Below are 27,678 nucleotides of genomic sequence, written 5' to 3' on the forward strand. Positions count from 1 at the left end.
GAAGTAATCTGTGATGAATTAATTTCTTTTGGTCCTTATTCAGTTTCTGTGGATAATAGTGTCTCCAAAAAAGCCAACAGCAGTATATTAGATTTCATACTTTAAATATATGTCATTAGGATGCTAGAGCTGCAAGGAATTAAATTCAATCCTCACCTGAGTCTGCAGGCAGTCCCAGCCCTGGGAACGGCAACAAAGCTGCAACGCACAGAAGACTAATCACCGTCAGAGCCATTAGCAGTCTGCCCAGTGTCTCTCACAACCACACACTCTATTTATATTCTGGGTTTTCTCTAGATCATAAATAATCAGCTTTATGGAGAGGCCTTATCTCTTACCTTAGAAATGTGTGGACTGTTAACAGATTTTGCCATGGATTAACTGATGCTTGTTTCTGGGAATAACATTGAATGTAGAGAAGTAATTATTTGGCATGGACCCTGTGACCATATTAATTCTTGTATGTTGTAAAATATGACAAATTAAATATGGTCTAGAGAGGGTGAGGATTATATGGTTTTGTTATGATTTACCACTGACGCCCTTACCTCTTAGAAGTTTGTTCACTTTTCATTAATAAACATAATTATTAACCACCACAACATAACCTGACTGCTGTTTCTTCATCTCCAGTTATGTGCAGGTGTTATCTTTAAGTATTCTGTGAAGAAGAAAGTCTCTGAGCAGCTAATTTTATTATCTTTCTGTAATTATTAAAATGAACAATTTCTTAACCTGACCAGATTAATTCCCTTTAAAGATTTATTTGTCAATTCTGTAAATGTCAGATTCTATATCTATCTATCTATCTATCTATCTATCTATCTATCTATCTATCTATCTATCTATCTATCTATCTATCTGTCTAGCTGTCTGTCTGTCTGGCTGTGTGTATCTTAAATTACCTCACCAAATTTTATTCCATTTAGCAGGACAATATAAGTATTTTTGCTGTAAAATATTGTAAGAATATTTTTAGAAGAAAACGCTGCAAGGGAAGCATTAGGCTATTTTCCCTCTCAATCCCCAACATCAGATTTACCTAAAGTAGAAAAAGCGAATATGATATTGATCGTATCACAACAGCAACAGTATTTGTACTCGCCATGGATGATGTAGGGCGTCGTTTGAACGCGAGTTACCCCGTTGGTTTCACCGAGAATAACCCGAGCACTGCAGCATCAGCACCAGCAGCAGCCGATGCGCAGGTGCCGCCTTTAAAGAGACCGCGCACTCGATTCTCTCGTGCTGCTGGATAGGCTGTAATTTCCCTTTGTTTAAGTTTTTCGTCTCCATAATCTCCATCCCCACCCGTTTCTTTGCTTCCCCCCAAAGCAGTCTCACAGGCAAGGGGTTCTAAAAATAGATTCAACATACGTTTTGGTCCTCCTGCCCCACTAAAATAAAAAAACATCCCTGTTGCTGGAGATCACAAAAACAGACCATTATATCGCATTGGGGTAAAAAAAAAAAGGTTCGCTTTAACGTACACGAAAAAATCTTATGATACCTGTATATGGACATATGGAAATATCAATGCAGGCTATAAAGACACAGTTGCACCTGGTTGAATTTTCTCTTGGATCATGGGAAAACAGATCCCCACCTGCCCCGTGACCATTAGATGGCATCAGGCCAGCCCTGCCTTCACTTTCCTGCAGAGGGGTTTGTAATGTAATCCACCACAACAGCCCAGTATAAGCCGTGGCTTGCGCGTCTGCCATCACAAATAAACAACACATTTTTAGCCTAAGAAGAACAATTGCGCTCTCAAAAAAAGAAATGAAACTGCAGCTGCACTGGAATAAATAAATAGCCTGTCTTTTGGACTTCCGCACTGCAAAAAATAGCAATTAAATTAATTAAGCAATATTGGTAGCAGTAAGTTACACTGTATATATATATATAAAAAAACAGTAAGTTACACGGTATAAAAAAACGATATAGCCTATATTTAATTAAGACCTTGATATTTGAAGTTCATTGTAAAATAGGCTACTGTAAGTGTGAAAAGTAGGCCTATGAATATAATCAGAGAATATGGATATAGCCTACTTTATTGAAGCCAAAAAAAAAAAAGTTAAAATGTTAATCAGTAATTTAATTTATGAATCCTTTTATTTATGGCAGGAAAAGGGGATTCCCAAAACTTTTTGCGCGAACCACTATGTTTAACCTACAGGCTGCGTTTTATTTAAGAAATGCTTGTTCTATTTTATTATATTATATTAGCCTATTATTGTTGTTGTTGTTGTCAGTTGTATACTTTTAAGTGTTTATGGTGTTTATTTATTGTTTATGCTATTATTTTAGTCTCTGTAACCCCCAAACACAAGTAAAGCATCATTACGTCAAATATATATCATTGCTACTTTAATCGGCTTCCAGTGTGTAACACGGGCTTATTTCGGACGAGAGCAGTTACGCCCAGTGCCACAGACCCCCGGGCGTGCCAGGGCTCCTTTGTCCACTGCGCGCTATTTCACACTGCGGTGCAGCATCCGGAGGACCGAGCACAACTCCTCTCCACACAGCTCCACTCGCATACTGGATGGCTGTAAATGCGCAATGATCGACTCAAGGTTTGCCCTTCCGTCAGATGTCCGAAATGAAACTCCTGGTTTAACACGGATGCTGCATCTTTTTAATTATGCATAACTGTTATGTTTGTTTTGGATAGGAATCGTCAGGGTATCTTTTCAAGCAACGCTATGAATGTGACGTGTAGCGTCTTTCTGAAGAAGAAGAGCATCCTCTCCGTCATCGGTGAGCGGGATCGGGCGTATAACGGAGCATCTTTTTTCTCAGCTGGACTATAGTGCGGGGCCGCTCCTGTTGCTGAAGCCTGTGTGTGTACATATCATGCTCTTGAGCTCAAAGGAATGAATTGGACATTTTTATAAGGAAACAGGCTGCCAGAGAGACTCAACGCGTCAAAAAAGTAGGTATCGTGTCATTCTGTGTCTGGATGCAGCAGCACTTATAGACCAGTATCCAGTATAAATACACTAGCCTGTGGTTTGCATGCGTGTGATGTCATCGACAGGGCATGTTATTCTAAACTCTGATTCATATCACCATAAAATAACAAGGCAGAGCGCATGTGAATGTGAAAGGTTACATTTTCAGCTTCAGTCGCGTATACATTTCTTTATTTCTGAAAATATTGTTGCCTCATAATTGCTCATTGTGTATTCTGTCTAATATCTGTGCTGGGAAGTGAAGTAAGTGAAGGGATACAATGACCTTTCTCTAATAGATCACAAAACAGCCAGACTGGGTTTTAAAGGGTTTTCATTTCTGGTTCTCAACTCTCAATACTGCACATTTTATATATTTCTCTCATTTAATACAAATGGTTGATATCATCAGCTCATTAGCAGAGGCTCAGATACCTAAATTGGGTGTGTCAGATAAGGGAGACATTAAAAATGTGTCATTTTGAGGTATTTCAGAAGAACCAGGATTGAAATCCACTGCTCAAAAAAGATAGCATTTCAATGTCTGATCAGAAAAGACCTGGCAGTGTTTCATTAACTGTGGCCAATAGAGCTATAAATGACCTAATCAGTAATATGTTTCACTCTAGGTCTGTAGCCTATCACTTTATAGAAATGTATATCTCCCAACCTGGTCAACCTGTTGCCTGGTTTAAGAGGTGTTTTGGGCAGTTTGGCCAAACCAGGAGACCATCTTAAACCAGTTAAACCCAGCAGTCTAGCTTAAATATTTTTAAATACAGTTTTCAGGATAACTCTCTTGAAGATGAATCACTTGAATATAAATGGGGCCACTGAGGATTAAGTGCAGGTCCATCAATCACAATGATCACCCAGAATAATGGATTGGATAAATTTAACAGTTTCGTTCCATGAGTTCCATTTCGTTCCATTGTTGTGCCTTGAATCATAATGGACAATAAACTGTGCACTACTTAATGGAATATACCATACTGACATACAAGCACTTTAACTGTATAAATTGCTAGCTGGCAACAGTGAAAACATCAGTTCTTTACAGAGGCAGGGTTCTATCAACCTCAGCACCCGGAACTGGTTTAGAAGCTTCTGCAGCCTAAGTGCATTCTCATTGACGTGAAATACAATAACTCATATGGATTCCACATTCGCATTGCTGTCAGTACTGTTAGTACCTCTGTAGCTCAGTGCAATGTTTTCCAGTGTCAGTGTCATTGAATCTGAGTGGTGATTTTTAATTAAATGCTGATATTCTTACAGAAACGTATTTGTGTACTGCATTCTGTGTAATGCAATTATTGTGTGCTGTAGACTAATCAAGTTGCACTCTTAAAAATAAAGATTCTTTATTGGCATCTTTGTTTCCATGAAGAACCTTAAACATCTATATAGAACCTTTCCATTGCACAAAAAGGTTCTTTAGACTATTAAAATCTTCTTTTGAGATATAATTTACTGTATTTGTGTACACTGTGTGTGTGGCATTTTTGTATTCTATGTCATTCAGAAAGTTCATGTGAATCAGCACTATACTGTTGTCAGGCTGTAATCAGATCCTTACTCCTCACAACATTTCTGGAATTAAACCTTCCCATTACAGCCTTCCCACATCCAGCAGGAAAATGTGAAAATCCAATATAAAATTCTTTAAAAATCATATTAGATTATCTAAATAAAGAATAGGACATATTGTACTCAGGAAAGCTCTGCATTTCTATTGAAATGTACAAAAAAATATTAATATAGGAAATAAAGAGATGCTCGACTCAGTAGTCAGCTGTACTCTTGTCAGCTTGTTTGTTGAGAGCTTCCCCTGCAAAAGTGAAAAAAGGTTTCCATCAAAGCTTCAAAAGCTGGCATCAAATTCCATAGGCTTCAAGGGTAATTACTCTTCTAACTGAAACTGTCTCCAAGTGGATAACTCTAATGTCTGAGCAGATGCTTCCTCTGTCACTGATTTTATGCTCCTAATAACATCTTTCTAGATGGTCTGGGAGTAATATAGTTAGTGTCCTAATGCCATTCAACTGGCCTAACCTAAAACACGTCATTAAAACAGAATGTAATGTGCTGAGAATGAGTGAATGTTCCTCCTTTTCTCCAGCTCAACCTCACATGTATCACAGACGGGAAATTACACACCACTCATCAAAGCTATATTCTCCCCTGCAAGTGTATGTGTGAACAGATTGCATTTGGGGTAGATTTGATTGCAGATTGCAGATTGTAGTTTTGCGATTAAAGAAATTCCTATGCTTCTGTACAAATGTTCCATTATTACACATTATAACAAAATTTCTCATTTTCTTTCATTACAACCACCCACATTTCCCAGGCTCTTGGTATGGCTGCGAAGTCCTTAGAGCCTGGGTCTGTTTCCATTCCCATGGAGGAGACCAAGCGTACTGGAGGAGCCCCTCCAGATGCTGCCATGCTGACCCACCTGAAGAAGGTAGAGAACCATATCACAGAGGCCCAGAGGTTTTCTCACCTGCCTCGGCGTTCAGCAGTGGACTTGGAGTTTACAGAGCTCTCCTACACCATCCGTGAGGGGCCCTGTTGGAGGAGGCGAGGTAAAACATGAATCCCCAAGCTTATGAAGCTTATGTGATGATTACAGTAAAGTGAAGCTTAAATTTGGAAGCATAACTGAAAGTAAGTGATTACAGAATTGATATGATTTTTGTGTTTGCCAGGTAGTATTATTTGTATACAATTTACCTATGAGATTTCTATTGTGTCAGAAATCAATACATTGACAATTATTTTCCTTTTGCTGCCTATGAAAATAAAAGTGATCCAGTGATTTACAGTATTTATCACTTCCAACCAAAGAACAGGAAACAAAATTATGCAAACATAAAACACTGTACTGACAACAACTTATTTATGTGGTTGTCTGTTGCTAAACCTTTATAATGTCAGAAATCAAGATTTGTTAATTAAATATATTACAAGGCTCTCTGGGATACTCAAATCTGATTGGTCGATCGCTGCTCTCAGGTGTCATATCTCCGTCGTCCATGGCAATGCCAGCTCATCCGGGTAATAAAACCATGCTACTTTCACACCGTGGTATTTTACACTCTTGTTTCATACAAATGATACTTGCGCCATCTCAGTTATCTCATCTGTATTTCTGTAACTGTAAAATGACCTAGTTCACCCCAAAATTCAAATTCTGTTATTAGACTTAAAACCTTTGTTCATCTTCGTTGCTGTCTATGCAGGATCAGAAAGCTCTCAGATTTCATCAAAAATATCTTAATTTGTGTTTTGAAGATGAGTGAAGGTCTTACAGGTGAAGAACAACATGAGGGTGAGTAATTAATGACAGAATTTTCATTTTTGGGTGAACTATGCCTTTGAGGAGTTTATTGGGTTACACTTTATTTCAATAGTCCACTTTAGACATTCTACTAAGTAACTTTGTAAATATATGCCAACTACATGTCAACTAATTCTCATTAATTTGCAACTACATGTCTACTAACTCTCAGTAGGGTAGGTTTAGGGTTAGTAGAATAAGCTGACATACACTTGCAAAGTTTCTAATACTCAGTATGTTGTATGTTGTGGACCCATCAAAATAAAGTCTTAGAAGATATTAAACAGACAGTCTACTAATACTCTAATGACTGCTAGTTGACATGTAGTTGCAAAGTTACTTACTGTTAGTAGAATGTCTAAAGCGGACTATCAAAATAAAGTGTTACTGTTTATTGTGATATTGTTACACTGTTCATCTAGTTGCTAGTTTGTGGATTGTTATGGACAACTGTTTTCTAAGAGGAAGCTTTTATATAATTTGCAGGTAAGGTTATAAAATAATTTCAACTCAGATTAATATTTTATACCCTCTTTTTTATTTGCTTGGTGAGTTGGCGCATCCATGTCATAATGACCCTGCCCGGGGTTTACTTTGCAATATTGAACAGATAGCTATACGTAACACCAAACTCACGGCACACAAACACACATATGTATGCACAAGTACACACGGGCATAATACTATTAGCCCCTCACACACTCCATCCTATGTCCTGGACTGCAGAGTGCTGTTCTCAGCAGACTTAAGATATAGTAAATAATTCACTTCCCCAGACATGCTGCTCAGCTGTCTACTGCCTAGCCTAGCTAAACCTGCTCAGGATGAAATCAGCCCACACGCGTATGCTAACACACACTTTATTGATAAAGGACACTCTTCCTCTACACCACCCATGCCCCCCCCCCCCCCCCCCCCCCCCCCCTTTGGTTCCAGTGATTCATTGTACATGGTGGTTTTGCTCTGCAGCATAGGCTGGTTTTATGAAACTGGATAGGTTTTTCTGTGTAGCACATGAGATAAGATAAGAGAGAGAACTGACTATCAGCAGTAGTATATCCATTAATGTCATACAAATGTTTAGTTGACACACCTTGGGAAGCTACATGGAGAACTATGCAGAACTTTAACATAGCTAAAGACAAGCTGAGGAGATTGCAGAAGAAATGCTGGAAATGGGCTCATGGAAATTATTCATTTTATCTTTAAATTATTTTCACAGTACTCGTTGTTTCTCTTTAGAACTTCCTTTATATAAAAATTTTTTTGCCAGCTTGTGAAACTTCAGTACATACCACCAAAATCTCATAATGTCTTTGTCTTCTCCTGTCTTTCTCCCTCTCTATCTACTCCATGTATTTTATCCAGTAAGCAGCGTGGAGAAGCTGGTGCAGTGCTGTGTTAATGCTGGCTATTGCACGCACAGCAGTTCCTATAGCTTCATGTCCTCAGCATGCGGAGCTCCACCCACACATACCCACATACACACACACGGCACAAGCCAAGCACACACACAAGACAGATGTATCAAAGTCTCGCAGGTGCACACATGTGCCCTTACTAAATTGAAGATGGTGAATCACGCTGTGGTGATCTCTATGACACTGAGAGGAGGCCACTCCTGAGACTCGTATATGTTCCTTATGTTTGAATGGTGTACCTCATTATGGTGCTCCTGAGTTAGCACCTCATACATTAGTATGCCATTCTTTCATTATTACCTCATACTTCATTATACAGTCCCTCTGTTGTTCCATCTGTTGAGAAACATGCTCTTTCATGTGCAATTTATGTATCAGCAGTTATAGATGTATGATTTCACCAGTATAAACCAGCCTGAACTGGCATGGATATTTATATGAACTGAAATATATTTGCTTGAATGCTGGATTTACCATGTTGTTTTCTTCTCCGTTTCATTGCTGTGCAGTCTATGTAGTCATGTGGGAGATTTCGTTGTGAAGGACGTATTGTTCCTCTCTAAGTACTGCTCTAAGCTCTGCATGATAATGTATGTGAGTACGAGCAGAGCAGATAGATTAATAGTGATGTTCAGGCTGATGGTTTCATTTTTGATGGATGAATACAAGCTGTGTGTGGCTTTCCTGCCATTTAACCCTCCTCCTTAGATGTCATACTGCCTCTTCGCTCTGTTTTCCGTCTCCCAGCCTCTCATCTTTATTGATCCGTCTGTGTTTTTGCTTTTCTGTATTACCTTTGGCTCCTCTCTCTCCACTTTGTCTCTCCCTCTGGACGCCTGTTCACCTGTCATATTTTATCTGCTCTATCTTCCTGCAATTTCTTATCCCTTGTTCTGTTCCTCCTCTCTCACAGCTTTTGGAACGTGTTGAGTCATAAACATTCTGGATTTTGGATGGTTGCCTTGTTCTGAACCTTTGGGAAGTAGCATACATGGCTTGCACAGTTGTTATGCAATACCAGTGCATATGCAAAAAGCTCAGTGGTAAAGTTAGACTTATGGGTAATGCACAGGGCTGCTAACAATCTGCTCTGCGACTATTATGCTTTTGAACACGGATCTCACGGATCTCCAGAGAGGCTGTCCCTGTACTTTAATAGCAGCTAATTAACCCAAAGACACTCTTGTAGCACACCAGATATTTTATTCCGTTTGAGTTCAGCGCATCTATTTTACACATATACTACCTTCAGACTTTGTACTTGTTTGTTGTAATGCAGAATAAGTGATTTTGTAAGCTTGCTTGAGGGGATAAATTGTAAAGGAGAATTCTATCACTGTTCAATTTATTCAGTGTTTCAGTTATTAGCACACACAGCCTGCAGTTTGTACATTAACGTTACATCTTTCGCAACATCAGAGCAAATTATTCATATTTAAAAGTGAGGATTTGTCATGCATTTTATTTTACTTTGACAATTATCTCATTCTGTCACTTCATTCCCACACAGGCGGATTAACCATATGGGAAATTTGCACTGCAGGTATTAGTGCCCAGGGGCACCAGAAAGTGTTAATCCATCTATGCTTAACAGTTAGAAATGATTCATTTATTCAGTGAGCAGAAGTGTCTGATAATAGGAAGGTTCCCAAAATAATGTGAGTTGTATATTGTTGGTCATGTGATTTCAATGTGGCAGCCAATTTAAAGAGCCCCGCATATGATGTGATGAGTAATAAAAAAACAAGAAATCTTGGCCACAAATCAATAATTAATTCCCACAAATTCATTTGTTTCCTTGTTTTAGGTAAATTGTTGCTCTGTTGTACTAATTTGTTCCCTTGTTTTAGGTTAAATCAATTTAACCAAGAGTTAACAACATTAAAACATTGGAACAAGTACAACATGACTAAGATTTACCTCAAATTATATCATTAATTTGGAACTACGATATGTATTATTTCTGCACATCATGTGTGGGTCTCCATAGCAACCTGCTCCATGTAGAATTTTTTTTTTTTTTTTCATATTTGGCCTCACTTTATTTTAGGTTCCAATTCTTGCTATTAACAAACAATTAACTACATAATTTGCCTTAATAAACTCCTAATTTGCTGCTTATTAATAGTTAGTAATGTAGCTGTTAAGTTTAGGTATTGGGTAGGATTAGGGATGTAGAGAATAGGTATGCTAATATGCAACTAGTTAATAGTGAGAATTGGTTCCTAGTGTTATCAAACTTTTTTAATATAGAGAAAAAAAATGAGTTTGCCTTTAAATTTATGATTTTTAAAGATGATTTTAAAAATATTTAGATTGTAATTAATTATAAATATTTACTTTTACTATTATATCCTCTCAGAACAGAACACCTGTAAAGGTGTACATTTCTAACACAAGACCATATTGCTAGCAGATTGATGGTTGTCTTCTTCCTTATCAGCACATAACCAGCACATAACCACAAACGGCATGGATGCATCTATTGATTAAATGTGCTTAAGCTTTCCAAGAGCACTCTCAGACTGAGCCCAGGTCAGCTCATACTGTAGCACCGGCCTATGTAAGAGATCTCACGCAGTGCTGTTTGTTTTTAACTCATGCCATAGATGGAGAAGAGGATGAATGCATGAGCAGATTGATACTCAGGTTACACATCGTCAGCATGTAGCAAAATCTAAAGATGAATTATTAGTTACAGGATGCAGAGCATATCATTTGTGGATGAGTTATCAGCATTTTATACTCATGCATGCCACAGATCATTGATATTCAGAGAATCGTACAGGAAATTATAGGGCGATGTGGGGTGTTGGACCTGTCACTCTCTTTCATTTTCTTCTTCTCAATTCTGTCACTCATCTTGCATCAAATCTTCCATGATGCAAACATAGAAAAGGACAGAGAAATGCAAGGAGGGAGAGAGAGGGAGCAATCAGAGTGCTTCACTAATGACTCGAGGCTGTGACTGAAATATAAAGAGAAACACAGATAAATTGGAAGACAACACATATAACATAAACTAGGGATCTTCATGGGCATCTGTAGTCCTAAGTGGGGTCTGGACACTACTGTAATGGCTCCTGTTTAATCTCAAACTATTTTGTTTTTGTGGGAAAAAATAAATAAAAATAAAAATGTTCATTGAACATAAATACAATATTTAGTTGAATTCATGTAAAGCTGAAAAGGTTAAGGTTCAGCTACATAAAACTGCAGCAGTAGCATTTAAATATAATTGGGGTCAGTAATATTTTTTTTTGAAAGAAGTCTCTTATGGTCACAAAAGCTGCCTTTAATAATAATGTGAAATATGTTTACATTTTAAAATAACTCTTTTCTATTTTAATATATTTTTAAATAAATAATATTTCAAATATATGTAATGACAGCTGAATTTTTAGCAGTCACTGCATTATATCTTATTCCTTCTTAAACTCTTGTGCAATTTTTATAGATATCTGTTTTTGTGGATATGTATATGTGTTTTCAGGATTCTTTGATGAATACGAAGTTGGGAAAAAAAAGTACTTTACTTTTAATCAATTTAATGCATCCTTGCTGAATAAAAGTCTTAAAAAAAACTTTACTGACCCCAAGTTTTAACAGTAGTGTATATACATAAAATGACATAAATGAAGCTATTAAGAGTGTCAATAGCAGCCCAAGTTTCTGTCTCCCTCTTGAGGCAGAGATAAGAGTCATTGTATGGCTCAGGCCAATAACAAGGGGGTCTTCGAAACAGGGGTCAATTACTGTTGCCAATTATTGTTTGATCTCAAACTTGTTCATGTAAAAAAATATGTTGAAAAATTTCTATCCATCAATCTAAAGGGCAATTTCAACTGTTTATTCTTTTGTTACCTACATTAAGTAACAATTTTAGTGTATTATATTGTACTACACAATATAAATTCCATTCATTGATGTTTATTACTCTGCGGTGTATCTGATTATTGATGTAAGTTATTGCATTGTTCATTATTATATCATAACACATAATGTGTTCAAAATGAAATGAATCAGTGTAATTTCTTTTCCAATGAAAATAGTTATAATAGCACAGTTGGATGATGGTTTAACTCGTAATTGTTTTATTCTGTTGTTTAATTAATTGTATTGGACATTACTTGAGGGTTACTATTTTTCTAGACTGCATAATCAAAGTACATTGAGTACAAAGTACTTCACTTAAGTTCAATCAAATAGCTCACAGGTTATGATATTATTATACTGCAGTGTTTTCTCAAGCCTACATGCATTTGATGCCAACTGACTCTGTCATGCATTTAATTTGGCAGCTGGTAGCTCTAACTCTAATAAACAGGATGTACCCAAAATGCTGTGTGCAGGATTTAAGGCCCTTCTGAAATGTCTGTCTGGAAAGTTCTGCAGTCGGGAGCTCATCGGAATTATGGGACCCTCGGGAGCCGGCAAGTCCACTCTCATGAACATTCTTGCCGGTTACAGGTAAGGAAAGTTCCAGAATTTGGTTCCTGTTTATCACTTTCTAGCCTTTCTTTTTATACTCATCAAGTTATCTGTCTCGTATCCCTTCTTTCTGCAGAGAGACAGGCATGAAAGGTCAGATCCTGGTAAATGGGCGACCCCGTGACCTCCGCACCTTCAGAAAAATGTCGTGTTATATCATGCAAGATGACATGCTACTGCCAAATCTAACAACACGAGAGGCAATGATGGTGTGTGTCTGCGTGTGTGAAATGAGAAGTTTTCTATCATATGTTAATGATCAGTAGGTTGCGCTCTAGAATAATTGATTCTGATTGGTCAGTCGCTGCCATCTGTGGACAACATTTGCATAATAATCACTAAGCTCTCTTTCTCTAAAATAATTCTGTAACTTCAACTCAAATCAATATTTTATGGGCTCTCATTTGTTCATTATCACAACCCAATCTTCAGGATGATATTTTTATGAAAATGACTAGTTGATTGTACATTGCCCCTTATTTACTGTAATATTTCTTTTTTGTTTAGGTTTCAGCTAACCTTAAACTTAACGAAAACATGGAAGTGAAAAAAGAGCTGGTAAGTTTTTTGTGGCATCGCTTTACTGTATGTGCAGAAAATATGTGTTCTGTTAGGAAATTATAAAAACTGTGGTTATATGGTGACATTGCATTTATGCATTTATTAGCCAAATAATGATATAATGTGTGACAGGTGAATGAGATCCTCACAGCATTAGGACTGCAGGAGTGCGCTCAAACTCGCACCATTTCTCTGTCGGGTGGCCAGCGTAAACGGTTGGCTATTGCTCAGGAGCTGGTCAATAACCCACCTGTCATGTTTTTTGATGAACCTACCAGGTACCCATTACACACAGCCTTATTCTTAAACATGATCAGTTCAAAATTTAACGTTTGCAGTAATATTGCTCCTTTGCAAAACATTTCCATTTTATATCCCTAAACGTGCACGTGTGATTGTCTCTGTGTGTTAGTGGTCTAGACAGTGCATCTTGTTTCCAAGTGGTGTCCTTGATGAAATCTCTGGCTCTGGGAGGTAGAACCATCATCTGTACCATCCACCAACCCAGTGCTAAACTATTTGAAATGTTTGACAAGGTAATTGCTGTATTTGAAAATGATATTGTACTGTGAAAATGTGTTTCTGGGTTAAAGGACATATTTAGTGTGTGAGGATGTTAGTGTGTTCATGTTCCTGTTTAATACTCGGTCTGTTTTTCTTTGCAGCTTTATATCCTGAGTCAAGGTCAGTGTATATATAAGGGAACAGTACCAAACCTTATCCCCTACCTGAAAAACCTTGGACTCCACTGCCCCACGTACCACAATCCTGCAGACTTTAGTAGGTCTACTGTGTATGTGTGTGTGTGTGTAAGAGAGAACGTGATAGATAGAAATAGATATGCAGCTAGAAATAGATCTTTATGTGTGCTCTCTATTTGTGTTTGAAACATATTATATAGCACTAATGTAGCAGTTTGTGGGTTCTACATTAGATTCGTTTCTGCCTCATTTGTTTGCTTTAGTTTGTCAGAGAGATTATGAATGAACAAACATATATTTTTATGTGAATATGTAATTAACTGTAATTTTTTTCTTAAAAATGAAATGCTTAAAATACTTAATATGTACAAATTTTACCCTCACTTTAGTTAAACAATTCAATCATGTATAGGTTATGCTTTTTTATTCTACACAGGACAGGTCAGCCCTCAGCTGCCATATTGTTATAATAAAATATAATATATACATTTGGAATAATAAATAAAGAGAATAAATATACAGTATTGTTTAAAAGTTTGGAGTCAGTACAATTTTTTAAAAGAAATTAATACATTTATTTAGCAAAAGCAGTTAATTGATTAATTCGAGTAGAAACATATACATTGTTACAAAAAAGTATATTTTAAATAAATGCTGCTCTTTTTAAAAAATGCTTTCTATTTTAATGTATCATGGTTTCCACAGAAGTATTAAGTGGCACAGCTGCGAGTGAAAATCATCTCACTCTTCTCATAAAATATATTAAAACAGAAAACTGTTATTTTAAATTGTAATAATACCTTTAAAATACTATTGTTTTTACTGTATATTTGATTGCATAAATGCAGTGTTGATGGGCATAAGAGATTTCGGTCAAAAATATGCAGAAATCATACCGACCCAAACAATTAAAAAGTACTGTATCTTCTAATTTACATTTATTCGTAATTGTTATTGATTGATTGATTGATCATAATGTAATATTAGTAATATATTGTATCCTCTCAGCGCTTTCAAAGATTTCTTAATTGTTTTCAGCTGCTCTTGTCTATTAGTCAGTCATTCAGCATGTGTATGAATTGCTGTCTCTCTGCTGGCAGTAATCGAGGTCGCCTCAGGAGAGTACGGTGATCTGAACCCTGTGCTCTTCGAGGCGGTTCAGGGAGGCCTGTGCTCAGATGAGGGCAAGAAGAACTCCAGTGACAAGAACGACGCCACCACATCCTGTCCTTCCCAGTGTTATAATGTGAGCGATGGACACACACTCTCACCAACAAAATCAGTCTGTTTATCAGTCTCTGACCCGCCCACCTCTATTGTCATGTGTATTCATACAGGATTCAGGCTACATTGAGAAGCACACTTTTGACACCAGTACCCTCACACAGTTCTGCATCCTCTTCAAGAGAACCTTCATTACTATATGCAGGGACACGGTAAGAATTGTCCTCTATTGTTATCGGCTGTGTCTAATATATTAAATGCTAAAGAAATGTGTGTGTTCAGGTATTAACCCACCTGAGGGTGATGTCACACCTGTGTATCGGTGTGCTGATTGGTCTGCTGTACCTAAACATTGGAAATGATGCCAGCAAAGTGTTCAACAACACAGGCTTCCTGTTCTTCTCCATGCTGTTTCTCATGTTTGCTGCACTCATGCCCACCGTCCTGACATGTAAGACAATCTGTGTGTTTGTGTGTGTGTGCTTGATTCTTTATGAGCATGGAAAATATATTTAATATGATTGATTAATAAACCTTTTTTGGTTTGTGATGGATTAGAAGCGCTCTTAATAGCTTGATTGAGAATTATGGTCTTTACAGAATCAGTGGAGCGGATTGAATTAGGCACTGATGCAATGATGTATTTCCCTTGCAGTTCCACTGGAGATGTCTGTGTTTATAAGGGAGTATCTTAATTATTGGTACAGCCTAAAGGCATATTACCTGGCCAAGACCATGGCTGACATTCCATTCCAGGTACTTCTGTTTACCTACTTCTGTCTTTACATGCTATAATGTTAAATCGAAGGGAGAAGCCACTGTTCTAACTGATTGGAAGGACTTCAAAAGTTTCTAACAGTTCTAAATGTAGAGGGGGGACATGTCAACCAATGCTTTACTGTGTCTGTCCCACTTTTCAAATCATTTCATGTGCCCCAGGTAGAATCCAAATGTCAGAACATGAGTGCTCCTCTGTCTCTTCCAGGTAATTTGTCCGATAATGTACTGCAGTATAGTGTACTGGATGACAGATCAGCCTCCAGAGGCAGGCAGATATCTTCTCTTTATGGCCCTGTCCACCTCCACTGCCCTAGTGGCTCAGTCTCTGGGGCTTCTCATTGGAGCTGCGTCAACCTCCCTGCAGGTATGAGAACTTCAAAACAGTGGTGGTAACATTCAATAGTTTGGTGTCAGTAAGATTTTTTTATGTTTTTTTTTTTAAAGAGGTTTCTTATGTTAACCAAGGCTGCATTTATTTGATCAAAACTACATAAAACAGTAATATTGTGAAATATCATTACAATATCATTACAATTTAAAATAACAGTTATCTATTTGAATAGTTTTTGAAATGTGATTTATTCATGTGATGGCTGAAAACTGAATTTTTATTCTATTACTCCAGTCTAAAGTGTAACATGCTCCATGATCCCTCAGAAATCATTCTGATATGCTGATTTTGGTGCTCAATAAACATTTCTTATTATTAGCAGTGTAGCAGTGTTGCATATGCATATTGTTGAATACACTTTTTGCTTAATATTTTTGTAAAAACTGTAATACATTTTTACGAATAGAAAGCTCAAAAGAACAGCATTTAAATGAAAATGAAACATTTTGTAACTATGAATGTCTTTACTGTCACTTTTGATCAATTTAATGCATTCATGCTGAAAGAAATATTAATAAAAATTAAAATAATAAATAAATAATATGTTCTGACGTATAAAACAAAACAAAAAAAGTATAAATAAACCTATTTTTGATTTAGATATATATAAAAATGTGTATTGTGCAATCTGTTGTACCGTATAAATGTTTAATTATGCAAAGATGAAAATGTACATGTAACACAGGGGTTTTCAAACATAAATGAAATAATTTATCTGATTAATAAGTATTTTCAGAACTTCAAACAATCTTTGGACAACACAAGTAGACAATAATAATATTGGGATTTAATGTTTTGCAGGAAAATTTACTGCGTTAAGCACAATTAATATTCTAATTTTGACAACCTTAAAATTTACATTTAGTAAAATTCCATCAAATTATGAAAATTAACCTCTAAATTGAAATCCCTTGCTTTAACACACATCGATGTATTTTGCAATTTCAGGTTGCCACATTCGTAGGTCCAGTCTCTGCCATCCCAGTCCTTCTGTTCTCTGGCTTCTTTGTCAACTTTGACACCATCCCCAAATACCTTCAGTGGAGCTCCTATTTATCATATGTCAGGTTGGTCAAGAGCCATGACAATAACAATCCTTAACAAGCAATCATCCTCTAATCACAAAAAAATCTCTCCCTCTACAGATATGGCTTTGAGGGTGTGATCCTCTCTATCTATGGTATGAACCGCTCAGAGCTGGAGTGTCCCGGCGTGGTGTGCAAGTTCCAGAAACCAGAAGAGGTGCTGCAGCTGCTGGATGTGGAGGACGCTAAGCTCTACGTGGACTTCATAGTGCTGGGGGTGTTCTTCTTAGTTCTGAGACTTGCCACTTACCTAGTTCTGCGTTATAAAGTCAAGTCAGAGCGTTAGGGCCAAAACTCATCATCAGACATACATTTAATTTCACATACACATAAACTCTCATAAATGCACGATCTTTTTGCAATGAACACAGAAGTCAATGCACATTGATTACAGGGCCATTATTTGGCAGTGCAACATTTATCCTCAGTTTTTGTTACTTGAAAAATATTTTTGATTCTCTAAGTATAGAAAAGCAAGTTAATATAGATTTTTTTGTTTTATTTAGTTTTCATTTTTGAATGTATTCCATGCAGTAACAGTGTATATGCATTTTATCCGTGACTGAACTTTGAAGCATGAGTCTCTATTGACAGGACTGGATGTATTTATAATGACAATCCCATGACAGCTCCCAATAGCATGTGGATTGGCCAACAGGCAACATGAGAGTCTATTTATACCATACTGAAGGATCACCACATTGTCTCCCTGTTCATGCATTTAATTCAGACTGAAGAACGTTAAGAACATCATTAAAATGTGTTTCGGAAGAGAGTGCACTGCATGCTTGGGGTGCTTTAGGACATACAAGCAGCCGAAGTGAGACCTGTGCCTGAGGTGTTTGGGATATTACAGACTATGAGAATGAATCGTCCAACCAGCGTATCTTCAATTCCATTTTTGTCTTCCCACAATACACTGAATTTGAGGAGAATAATATCTTCTGCTGAAAATTAAGACTTTAATGATCTCCCAAGGCAATTCTGGGCAAAGCATCAATGTCAACCTAAATCTAACCGTTTAAGGAATGTTGCAGCAAGTGCCCTTGATGTGAACTGCCTATCTTTTTTTTTTCTGAGGGTCAATACCTTGCTTGAGAAGCATTTTGGCATTTTGTCAGTGTCAATATGTCTTGTTACCTTGAATTCTCTGACAACTGCCTCTGTGGTATCCTGAGAGAGAAACAGACAATAGTTTGTGGGCTTTTGCTCTCTCGTTTTCATCAGGAGGGATCAAACCTTGAACTTGTATAGTACAATAACTCCATACAATGACCAAAAATATGTGAATCAGCTAATCACAAAGCACCACCGAACTGACTGCATTTAGCCAAAAGCGACACATATCAAGTCAGAAAATCATTTGCAATTGTAATCCTATTGAACATCTTATGCGAACATTCATTACTGTTGAAATAGCACTCAATGGCCTGTTTCGTTTTGCTTCTTTTCACGACTGTTTCCTGGGCACTTAATCTGCACTGCTGAGGATGTCAGGACATTTGCAGTTATTTGCAAGTGACACAGTCATACACCTGGATAGAGATGCTGGATGAACACTTTATGCCATCTTCAATGGTGTGGTGCGCTTTTCTGGATGGATAAATCTCTTGTTTGGACCTGTAATCCAAACAAGGGGATGTACACTTCCACTTCCCTGCTTCTCCCATCTAGCAGCCATGCTATTCAATACCGCAATGCAATGCAAACATCTTCACAGTTGACTCAGTGCTACTCTGGAAATCTTTTTGAGTCCTGCTATGTGTTAACGTCTCCTTATATAATGAAGACTACTAATAATCTGAGTATATACACAAAGAAAAGTATATGTTATGCTTTAAGCGAGATTGTAAATACATGTATGCACTTTTGTTGATGTTGTTTTATTGGAACTTTTCTGCACATTTGTTTGTAATTAATTTTATTTTTATATCTGAAAATATGACATGCAATTCTGGAAAAGGGAGTGGAAAATGCATGACGAATTTGAAATCAAAACAGATTTCAGATCTCTTTTTTTTTCAACAAAAAATACGTTGTGAATGAGGAATTTGTGTTGCACATGTGTCGTAATCCAAAAAAATACTCCCCAAATTATTGAAAAATCTGCAGCGGGTTTATTTTAGGACATATTTGTATTGGTTTAGAATGTAACCATTGGGTGAGCTGACTCTGTTTTGAGCCATGTGAGTGGTAAAAATGTGATATATAGGTAGGAAGACAGCCTCCAGAATGTGTTTGCATTTAGTAGCATTTAGTTGTAACACATAGTACTGTAAGGTACGGTTGCTCTTTTTCTAGAACAATCTGTCCACCGAAACATTGCACACAGCTTTAAAGATGATCTTTTGGTCATTCTGCAATTGTAGAATTGCTGCTGTAAAATCATTTTTGCTCATTTGCCATATGGTATACCCAGGGAAAAACTAGGCCAGCTCATGGTTGTGGATGTTTTTGCAGGAGCACAGGCCCCATTTTCAGAAGAGCTGCTTTAGAGCAAGAGATCAATGAAGCTATTAGCTGCTCAACGGTCAACAATCCAGTATTCAATATTGCTTAGACAAAGAGTGGTACATTTTCTATTTCCTTTTGAGTCAGTGGAGAGGTTTAGAGTAAGGAAATGTTCACCATCAAGAATCTGTCTTCTAATGGTACACAGACATCTAGCGTAGAGAGTTGGGTAATACCCGTTTCTAATAGCAATAGTATTGTTCTGTGCCTAGTGAGTGATATGTCCTATCTAATCCTTGAATATTCAGTATATTTCCAGTGGTCGTTTGTCAAATCACTATTGTGTACAAATCATCATTTTGCGTGTCTGTGTCATTAGTATGTGTCTATGGGTTTCTGTATGTGGAGTCTCAGCTGAAAGATGTTGAGAGACACCTGAATGAGATCATATTTCACACATATTTAATTATCTTCATTTCTCTTTAAGCAAAATCACGTTTTTTTTTTTGTTACTCAGAATGCATGCCTTCACGAATAAGAAGCATTTGACGGTTCTCTCTCAGATTTGAAAATAAAAAAGAAAAAGCAGGTAAAGTGCAAATTCATTTTCGAGATATTGAAAAAGACTTTTGTTTATTCGGTTTTGTGTATGAAAACATTTTGCGAGGTCCCAGCAATGAGTGTTACTGCTTTTTGCTTCCCAGCTTTGCTGCATAATTATTATGTTCGCCTCATCAGAAATGCAAGTTATGTGTGCTAAACCATGTTCAAATGATTACAATAAATGCATTTATATATTACCTACACCTATTTATAATGATTTCTGTCTCTATAGTGGTCTGGGCTACACATATTTCAAATACTATGTAACTTTCATTTTTTTAAAGAAAGTATTATTTTAGTAAATTTGATTTTCTAACCCTGTAGTCAGTTTAATTTGGACAGCTTGCTTGAAGGGACTGTCCAACCAAAAAATAAAATTAATTTACTCACACTTGTGATGTTCAAAACGTGTATGATTTTTTATTTTTATTTTGTGGAACACAAAAGAAGATATTTTGCAGAATGTTAGTTTTGATATGCACTGATTTCCATTGAACTGGAAGTCAATAGGAACTGAAACTGGTTATCAGCATTCTTACAAATGAATGAGAATGAGTAAATGATGAAATTTATCTTTATATTGAATTTGATTGAATATTCAGTGTATAAATTACACTTTTTTTCTAATGTATGTTGTTATGAATCCATACCTGTACAGATAAGTAATAAGTGTTGTCTAAATGCTTGGTACTGCTGCCATTGATATTACCATCAGGACCTCTGAATTGTATTAGGATGGTCTCAGAATGTCCTTGAGACCGTGTCAGATTACATTGGTTTCATTATTCTTCTAATTATCCTGATCACACTCTCTCAGAAAAGATAAAAAACTTTAATCTTAGCTGAGCCTTTCTTTTCGTGGCACATTTGCATTTGTTGGGTTAGCACTGTGCCCTTCAGAGAGGAGACATTGACAGCTCTGGATGAGTCTTTCCTTAAGCCTTCAATCTTCCATCTCTTATATTACTTACTTAGACAAAAATGTATTCACAATTTGCTATTTTTAAGCAATTGTATACATCAAGAAATAGTCCTTGCAATAGGACCATGCAGTAAAGTTCTGTGAGAGATGTTGTTGTGTTCACTGCTGGTGTGAAATTTACAGACAGTATGACTGTGTGTGAGTTGTACACCCAGGGGTCAAGAACAAAATGCCCCTCTTTGTGAGCGCACAGTCAGATTAACCATTAAAAGTGGAGCAGGACAAAGAACACATGAGAGAAGTATATAATCTCAATGTGTTCCTGAAACTTATATCTTCCACCGACTATGAGACAAAGAAACAGCTCAGGTACCTCTGGCTAATTTTTTTGTTTTGAAGTACCGTAGACCTATTATGCTTTACACTGTTTTTTTTCATCCATTTATTTGATTTAAATTTGTACATTGCATGCTGATGATTTGAACAGGCTGTTCATTTATTGAGGACAAAATACAGCCAGTCTCTATGGTATCATTTCTGCGTATTTATTACATTTCTAGTTTTTAAATTGACCTAAGTAATGTGTAAAATTGACTTAAGAACTAAGTAATGTGCTGAATGCAGTGACGTGATTCATCTTGACATGCACTGTACCTCGATATAAAGCTGTGATTGTCAACAATAAAAAAAATCCCTAGTTGACTGGCAATAGATAGCAGCCTCAGTATTGCCAACAAGGCAATCATCCAAAGCATATTTTACTAAGATGTTTAATCCAAGCCTATCAACTGAAGGCAAACACTATTTTGATTATTTTCGGCTAACAAACATCACAAGTTCTCACTATGGATGACCAGTCTAAAGTATAAAGGGAAGTCAGTGCAGATGAGCTATAGCCACATTTTCTGAGTCAAGATCTGTTTGTCAAATCCCGAGGTTAAATGTTATCTTTAAAGCAAAATGACTGATCTTGACTCAGAACTAGGAATCTGTGTTTTTATCCAGGAATTTGAGGTCTGTTTGGCCTCGCTGTGAGGTCGTCAACATATCATGTTCCTCTATCTTTCATTACTTTAGTTGCAGTGCTATGGGACGCCATGGAGCTGACAGAGTAAGTAATGTTTTTATGACTCATGTCCCTTCATAGACATACATCCACACGGACTCTAGCTTCTGACTTTGTGCTTTCTGCTTTGATAAGTGTGCACATGGACGGACACACCTCACCTTATGGCTTCATCTGAGTGTATTATCTAAAAATGTATTATCTGTCAGTGAAGTACATACGTGGAGGGATTATTGACTTGTTTATGGTAGTACACTGGATCTCATTGGCTGTTGTGTACAGAACTTATCAGAGGGCATAAACTAAATCATTAACCTGTTCTTATGTTCACTAAGGAGGTTTACCTTCAATCCCAAGGAGGGAATAGACAATCCAGCCATGGTGACTGCAGATGACACAGGTTAGTGTGTTTTTTGTTATTAATAGTGTTAGCTGCTATGTTGCAATTAAGGATTTCAATCATTTTATTCTATTATATGTCATTTGTTTTTATTTTTATATTCTTTTTTTTTACTCATACCACAAAGGAAGTTTTGTATACCAGGGTAACCCCTGGGGGTTCATGAGGGAACTGCAGGGGGTTTGTGAGAGGATGAAAACTAATAATTAATTAATCATAAAAAATAAAATACTAACTAAAATAAATACTGTGTTTACATGTCATGTGGCCATTAACCAACATCAGAGAACCACAAACATGCAAACATGTTGTTAAAATATTAACTTAAAATCTCATGGTAAATATTTTAGATCCAAGAGATTTGGCTAGCAAAAAAACGCTTGGGAATCCCTAGTCTATAGCATAGGATTATTATATTATCGGAGTAACAAATAGATTATAGTATACCGTAAAGTGTACAGTTTGTCATTTAATTCTAGTTTTGGCTGACAGAGGCTGTGTCAAAGCCCTCGCCACGTGTGTGTGTGCTGAAGAAGGAAGAAGGAGAAACCTTTGGCTTCCGTCTACGTGTGGAAAGAGGGCAGCAGGGTCACATAATTAGACAGCTGGATTCACTGGGAGTGGCAGAGAGGAATGGGCTCAAGGATGGGGACCGCTTGCTTGAAGTCAATGAGATGTTTGTCGACAATGTGGAACACATCGAGGTGAGAGATCATGACCTTTATTTTGTAATTACTGAATGTTTTTACTGCACAAGCTATAAGCATTAGGTTTTTTTTGTTTGTTTTCTCAGGGTTTCTAATGGAGTGTTTTATTATGTTTGTTTCGCTCCCAGGTGGCAAACAGGATTCAGGTGAGTGGATCACACTTATGTTTCCTGGTGTTAGATGAAACGGAATACGAGCAGGCTGTGTCTGAGGGTTGTGACCTTAGAGAGCTGGCTAAAGCTAGTCGTGGAGAAGGATGGAGGCCTCCTCGTCTCTGCCACATCACGAAAGAGGCACCTGGCCTGGGCCTCAACATACTGCCAGTGGAAGGTAGAAATGCAGTAATTTCATATATGCATCTAAAAAATGTAAAAATCAGCCCTTTCTGTAATGCTGTTGTAGAAATACTCTCTTATCTGTGATGTAGGTGAGAAAGGCAAATTCACAGTAACCCCAGTGAAAGGAGGTGCTGCAGAGAGAGCAGGAGTGAAGAAAGGGGACCGGCTGATTTGGATGGATGGTGCCATGGTCTCTGAACTCTCACACTCTGCCATCAGCAGAATGGTAAACATGGACATTTTACAGTAAAATTACATAATGCAATGTTAAATCATTTACAGTTTTTTTACTCACAATTAACTATTTAACAGTCTGCAGTGACAAACTCATGTCACGAGTAGCATTTAGATATTTTATGGTGTTATGGTGTACTTTCATCTCAAGTGATGCTATCCCCAGGTGAAGAAGTGCAAGAATCACATGACAATGCTGTTGATAGACAGTGACAGTGAGAAGAGTTACGCTTGTAGGAAAATGCCTATTCTCCCAGCCATGGCTGATGCAGAGAACATGCCATATCGGCCTCGCAGACTGCATCTGGTGCTGGGGCCAGAAGGGTATGGCTTCCTGCTCAGGCAGGAGAAGACTGGAATGGGACGCAGTGGTGAGAGGCAGACACACTCTTTGACATGCACTCATGCTCTGGCATACAGCCACACAAATGAATTGCAGACTGTATATTTATGTTTGGTTTATACAGTCCACATGGTGGGAGAGGTGGATAAGGGCAGCCCTGCTGAACTGGGAAGTGTTAAAGAAGGTGAGATGCTTCTTGAAGTGAATGGAGAGTCCACAGAGTCACTAAGTCATAATCAAGTTGTCAGCAAAATCAGACAGAGTGGACAGCAGGTCACCCTCACGACTATGCCACCTCAGGGCCAAGACTTCTACACTAAGGTGAATATGGGGATGACTCTTCAGTTAAGGGCACTTCTTGAAATTGATTTCTGAAATGGCAAGAAAAAAATGTCACTGGAATAAAGATCTAATTATGGACTTGATCAACCAAAGTGAATATTAATATAGTGTGTGATGATGTGGATATGTGATATTGTGTGTGATGGTAATTCAATTTTTCTGCTTTTGGAGAAAAAAGCCTGGAAGGGGGTTAAGTTCCCCTAACTGAAAAATCACAATTAGACAGACTGATAATTCAATAAAAGGAAGAATTTATCAACAAATTTTCAAACATTTCCTTATGCCTGTTTGTCTACTCGTCTGTTAAACTTCATATTATTTATCCTCAGTTGGGCCTTTCTCCCTTGCTGTTCTGTGTGGATGTTACATCTCATAACCCTGAGGAGCCAATGATGGAAACCCCAATGATGCCGAAGCCTGCAGTGCCCCCTGTTGAGCCTCAGGATGATGTGCAGATCAATCCTAATGTTAGACTCTGTATTCTGGAGAGGGGCTCTGCCGGTTTTGGCTTCAACTTGGCCTGCGTCCAACAGAAACCTGGCACCTTCATCAGCCAGGTACAATGAAGCCCATTCACTGCCAAATCAGTCTTTAGACGATACTGACTTCAGAGGTTAGGACTGAACAGAAATGTTCCAGACTCACACATTGGTGGAGGATTCTTCACAGAAGCTTGGAAAATCAGCCCTAGGCCACATACTGAATTGTATATAGCCTAATATTCAGGGTGTCATCTGTTAGAAATTATAGAACACTACTGATAATGCTTTGATACACCATAAGTAAAATATACATAGTTTAAAATAAATATGAATAAAGAACTTTTCTTTTATTATGACAGCATATTGCTTTACATTTTTAGGTAGCAGCAGAAGGCCCAGGAGAGATGTCAGGGCTCCTTCTGGGTGATGTGGTGGTGGAGGTGAATGGACAGAATGTGGAGGAAGAGTCTGTGGAGGATGTCATCTTACATGTGAAGAGAGGAGGAGACACTCTTTCTTTACTAGTAGTAGATCAGAAAAGTTATGACTGGCTGAAGAAAAATGGGAAGCCAATCACTGTGAACAAACTAGCACCTATCTCTGAGGTATGCAATAATTTACAGTATATCTATCCTAGTACTGATTAACTGCATTAAAAAACACACACCGCAAGTTTTCAAAACTCATAAGCAAAAACATCATTCATCACGTGCAATTTATTTATATAAGTTCATGAATTTGTTACAGGTGGAGGAAAATGTTTCAAGTGCTGCTGAACCTCCAACACTGAAGACTGATGACTCTTCTGATGACAGCACTTAGTCCACCTAGTTATAGTGTGTATGGCCATTAAAACATTCCTCCTGATCGTGTCAATGAGATCAGTACTCGGAGAATGATGTTTAAACAGAGTTTCACTGGGTAGCTAATTTCTCTGACCATTTTGCACTTTTTCTGTATGAAATTGCCTTGCATGGGCACAATCCTTTGAAAAATTCATAATCATTCAGAGTGCTGTGAATACAGTAAATGTTTAAGATATGTATCTGGATGTAAAAATACAGTAAGCATAGCAGGATGACATTAACAATGTTAATTTCTGTCTCTCTCTCTGAGAAATATTTGTATGTACTTTAAGATGTGTTCAACATGTGTTTTGACCTATAACTACAATTTCAGCATTGTGACATTTTGATCCTAAATGCATCATTTAAATGGGGTCAAGTATATAACCCCCCTCCGCAATAAACTTACAAATGAAAAACGATGTGTGGTAAATAAATGTCTCTGATGAATATTTCAGGAAAATTGTGTGTTATTGTTGTCCTGAATTAATAATAAATAAATAATTAATTACACTATTTGCCTTTACACGGCTAACAAATGGAAGATAATATAGCCCTTTATCAAAGAATACAGAAGATGAAGTTTTTATTTATTTTTTTTATTAACAATATCAGAATGAAACAAACAAACACCAGAACAAGAACACAAGAGCATAAAGACACATGAACATATGGGGGATAAAACAACTAATTAAAAGTAATAAATAAAAACAACAAATTAAAGAAAAAATAAAATAACTAAATAAATTATATACAGTCATACACAGTTATACAAATATTTTACAACCATGAAAGTTATAACTTGTTTTGTGATTTTTTTTATAATATTGGATGTTTTTAAGGCTTTTTTTATTGGAGGAGATTCTTTGAAGTGATGAGTAAAGCAAGAGTAAATCAGAGGAGAACATTTTACAATTAGGTTTAAAGTTAAGGCATCACGCTTTGTGAATGTGGAATTTTCCCATCATACAAATAAAATCCAGGGCATCCTCTAGCTCCCTACTGTCAGAAACCACCGAATGAAAGAGAACCTTAACCGCAGAAATGTTACATAGTCGAAAGAATGCAAAAAGTAAAGATGCTGAAATTTGAAGCCAGAGCTGTTTAGTATGGGACAGAAATATAATAAATGTGAAAGAGATTCTTCCTCTTCTTGGTAAAAAGAGCAGAGTGGAGAAAGATTTTGTATAAATTTACTTCAATATTTGTTGCAGGGGTAATAATGATGGATCGTTTTAAAATGAACTTCTTTTATTTTATTGTTAAACAAAAATTAGTTTGGCTCGGTCCATACTTTCTGAAAATTAACATTTGGATAACGTGCCAACCACTTTCTAATTATATTATTAGCAGTAACAAAGTTTGTACACTTATTATCCATAATATTAACCCCTTGAATAAATAAACGAGGGATAATTAAACAAAGATTACAATATATTTTATAAGACTTGAATTTATGGAATTTATAAGAATAGTATAGTCCCGTTTTGAAGTATTTATCCCATATTTATTAAGAAAATCAACATAAGCATAAAAATCTCCACTGTTGCTTATTAAATCTGATATAAACACAATGCCCTTGAAGAACCAATCAGGGAAGAAAACAGATTTCCGAGCTGATAAAACATACTGATTATTCCAAATAATATGAGGGGGGAAATTATGTTGAAAGATTAGCTTCCATGAGTCTAAAGCTTGCTTATGGAAGTTTGAAAGCTTCACGGGGAGCCTTGTGGACTTAAAATCACAAGAAAGCAAGAATTGTAAATTTCCAAATCTCTTGAAAATCATACTAGGAATCCAAAACCAAACTGATTTCCCCTTCAAACTTTTTTTTAGCCAGTTTATTTTAAAAATTTGGTTTAGGGTTAAAAAATCTAAGACATTCAACCCTCCCTTTGAATATGGCTGTGTTAGGGATTTTCTACTGATGTGTTCCACCTTATTTTTCCATATGAATTTAAAATTAAGAGCGTCATTAGATT

At 36.9% G+C, this 27,678-nt stretch overlaps 2 protein-coding genes across 3 annotated transcripts; both read left to right on the forward strand.

Moving 5' to 3' along the window:
- Window positions 1–5,322: 5,322 nt before the first annotated feature.
- Window positions 5,323–17,246, forward strand: LOC306871091 (ATP-binding cassette sub-family G member 4-like; the record flags this gene model as incomplete). 2 transcript variants are annotated; one of them, XM_079418782.1, is made up of 14 exons in its annotated part: window positions 5,323–5,551; window positions 12,080–12,197; window positions 12,295–12,427; window positions 12,726–12,776; window positions 12,912–13,057; window positions 13,192–13,315; window positions 13,445–13,559; window positions 14,581–14,726; window positions 14,818–14,916; window positions 14,987–15,155; window positions 15,360–15,460; window positions 15,690–15,848; window positions 16,824–16,942; window positions 17,021–17,246. In XM_079418782.1, the coding sequence occupies 14 exons, from the start codon at window positions 5,323–5,325 to the stop codon at window positions 17,244–17,246; spliced, it is 1,935 nt and encodes a 644-aa protein (XP_079274908.1). The 2 variants fall into 2 exon arrangements, with proteins under 2 accessions (XP_079274908.1, XP_079274909.1); XM_079418783.1 differs by having other exon boundaries at window positions 14,821–14,916.
- Window positions 17,247–22,343: 5,097 nt separating this feature from the next.
- LOC306871315 (Na(+)/H(+) exchange regulatory cofactor NHE-RF3-like) lies at window positions 22,344–26,152 on the forward strand. Its single transcript, XM_079419134.1, has 9 exons — window positions 22,344–22,402; window positions 22,895–23,106; window positions 23,238–23,439; window positions 23,537–23,673; window positions 23,848–24,052; window positions 24,149–24,345; window positions 24,696–24,923; window positions 25,229–25,453; window positions 25,596–26,152. The coding sequence occupies exons 1-9, from the start codon at window positions 22,381–22,383 to the stop codon at window positions 25,668–25,670; spliced, it is 1,503 nt and encodes a 500-aa protein (XP_079275260.1). The 5' UTR covers window positions 22,344–22,380; the 3' UTR covers window positions 25,671–26,152.
- Window positions 26,153–27,678: the final 1,526 nt, after the last annotated feature.

This window comes from Barbus barbus (genome assembly GCF_936440315.1).
Source record: "Barbus barbus genome assembly, chromosome: 6".
NCBI lineage: Eukaryota > Metazoa > Chordata > Actinopteri > Cypriniformes > Cyprinidae > Barbus > Barbus barbus.

Excerpts from the sequence above, each read along its gene's own strand:
- LOC306871315 (XM_079419134.1), top strand. The coding sequence starts at position 22,381 with ATGGTGACTGCAGATGACACAG. Across the intron at positions 23,674-23,847 it reads ACTCTGCCATCAGCAGAATG|GTGAAGAAGTGCAAGAATCA; the intron begins GTAAACATGGAC and ends TGCTATCCCCAG. Across the intron at positions 25,454-25,595 it reads AACTAGCACCTATCTCTGAG|GTGGAGGAAAATGTTTCAAG; the intron begins GTATGCAATAAT and ends AATTTGTTACAG.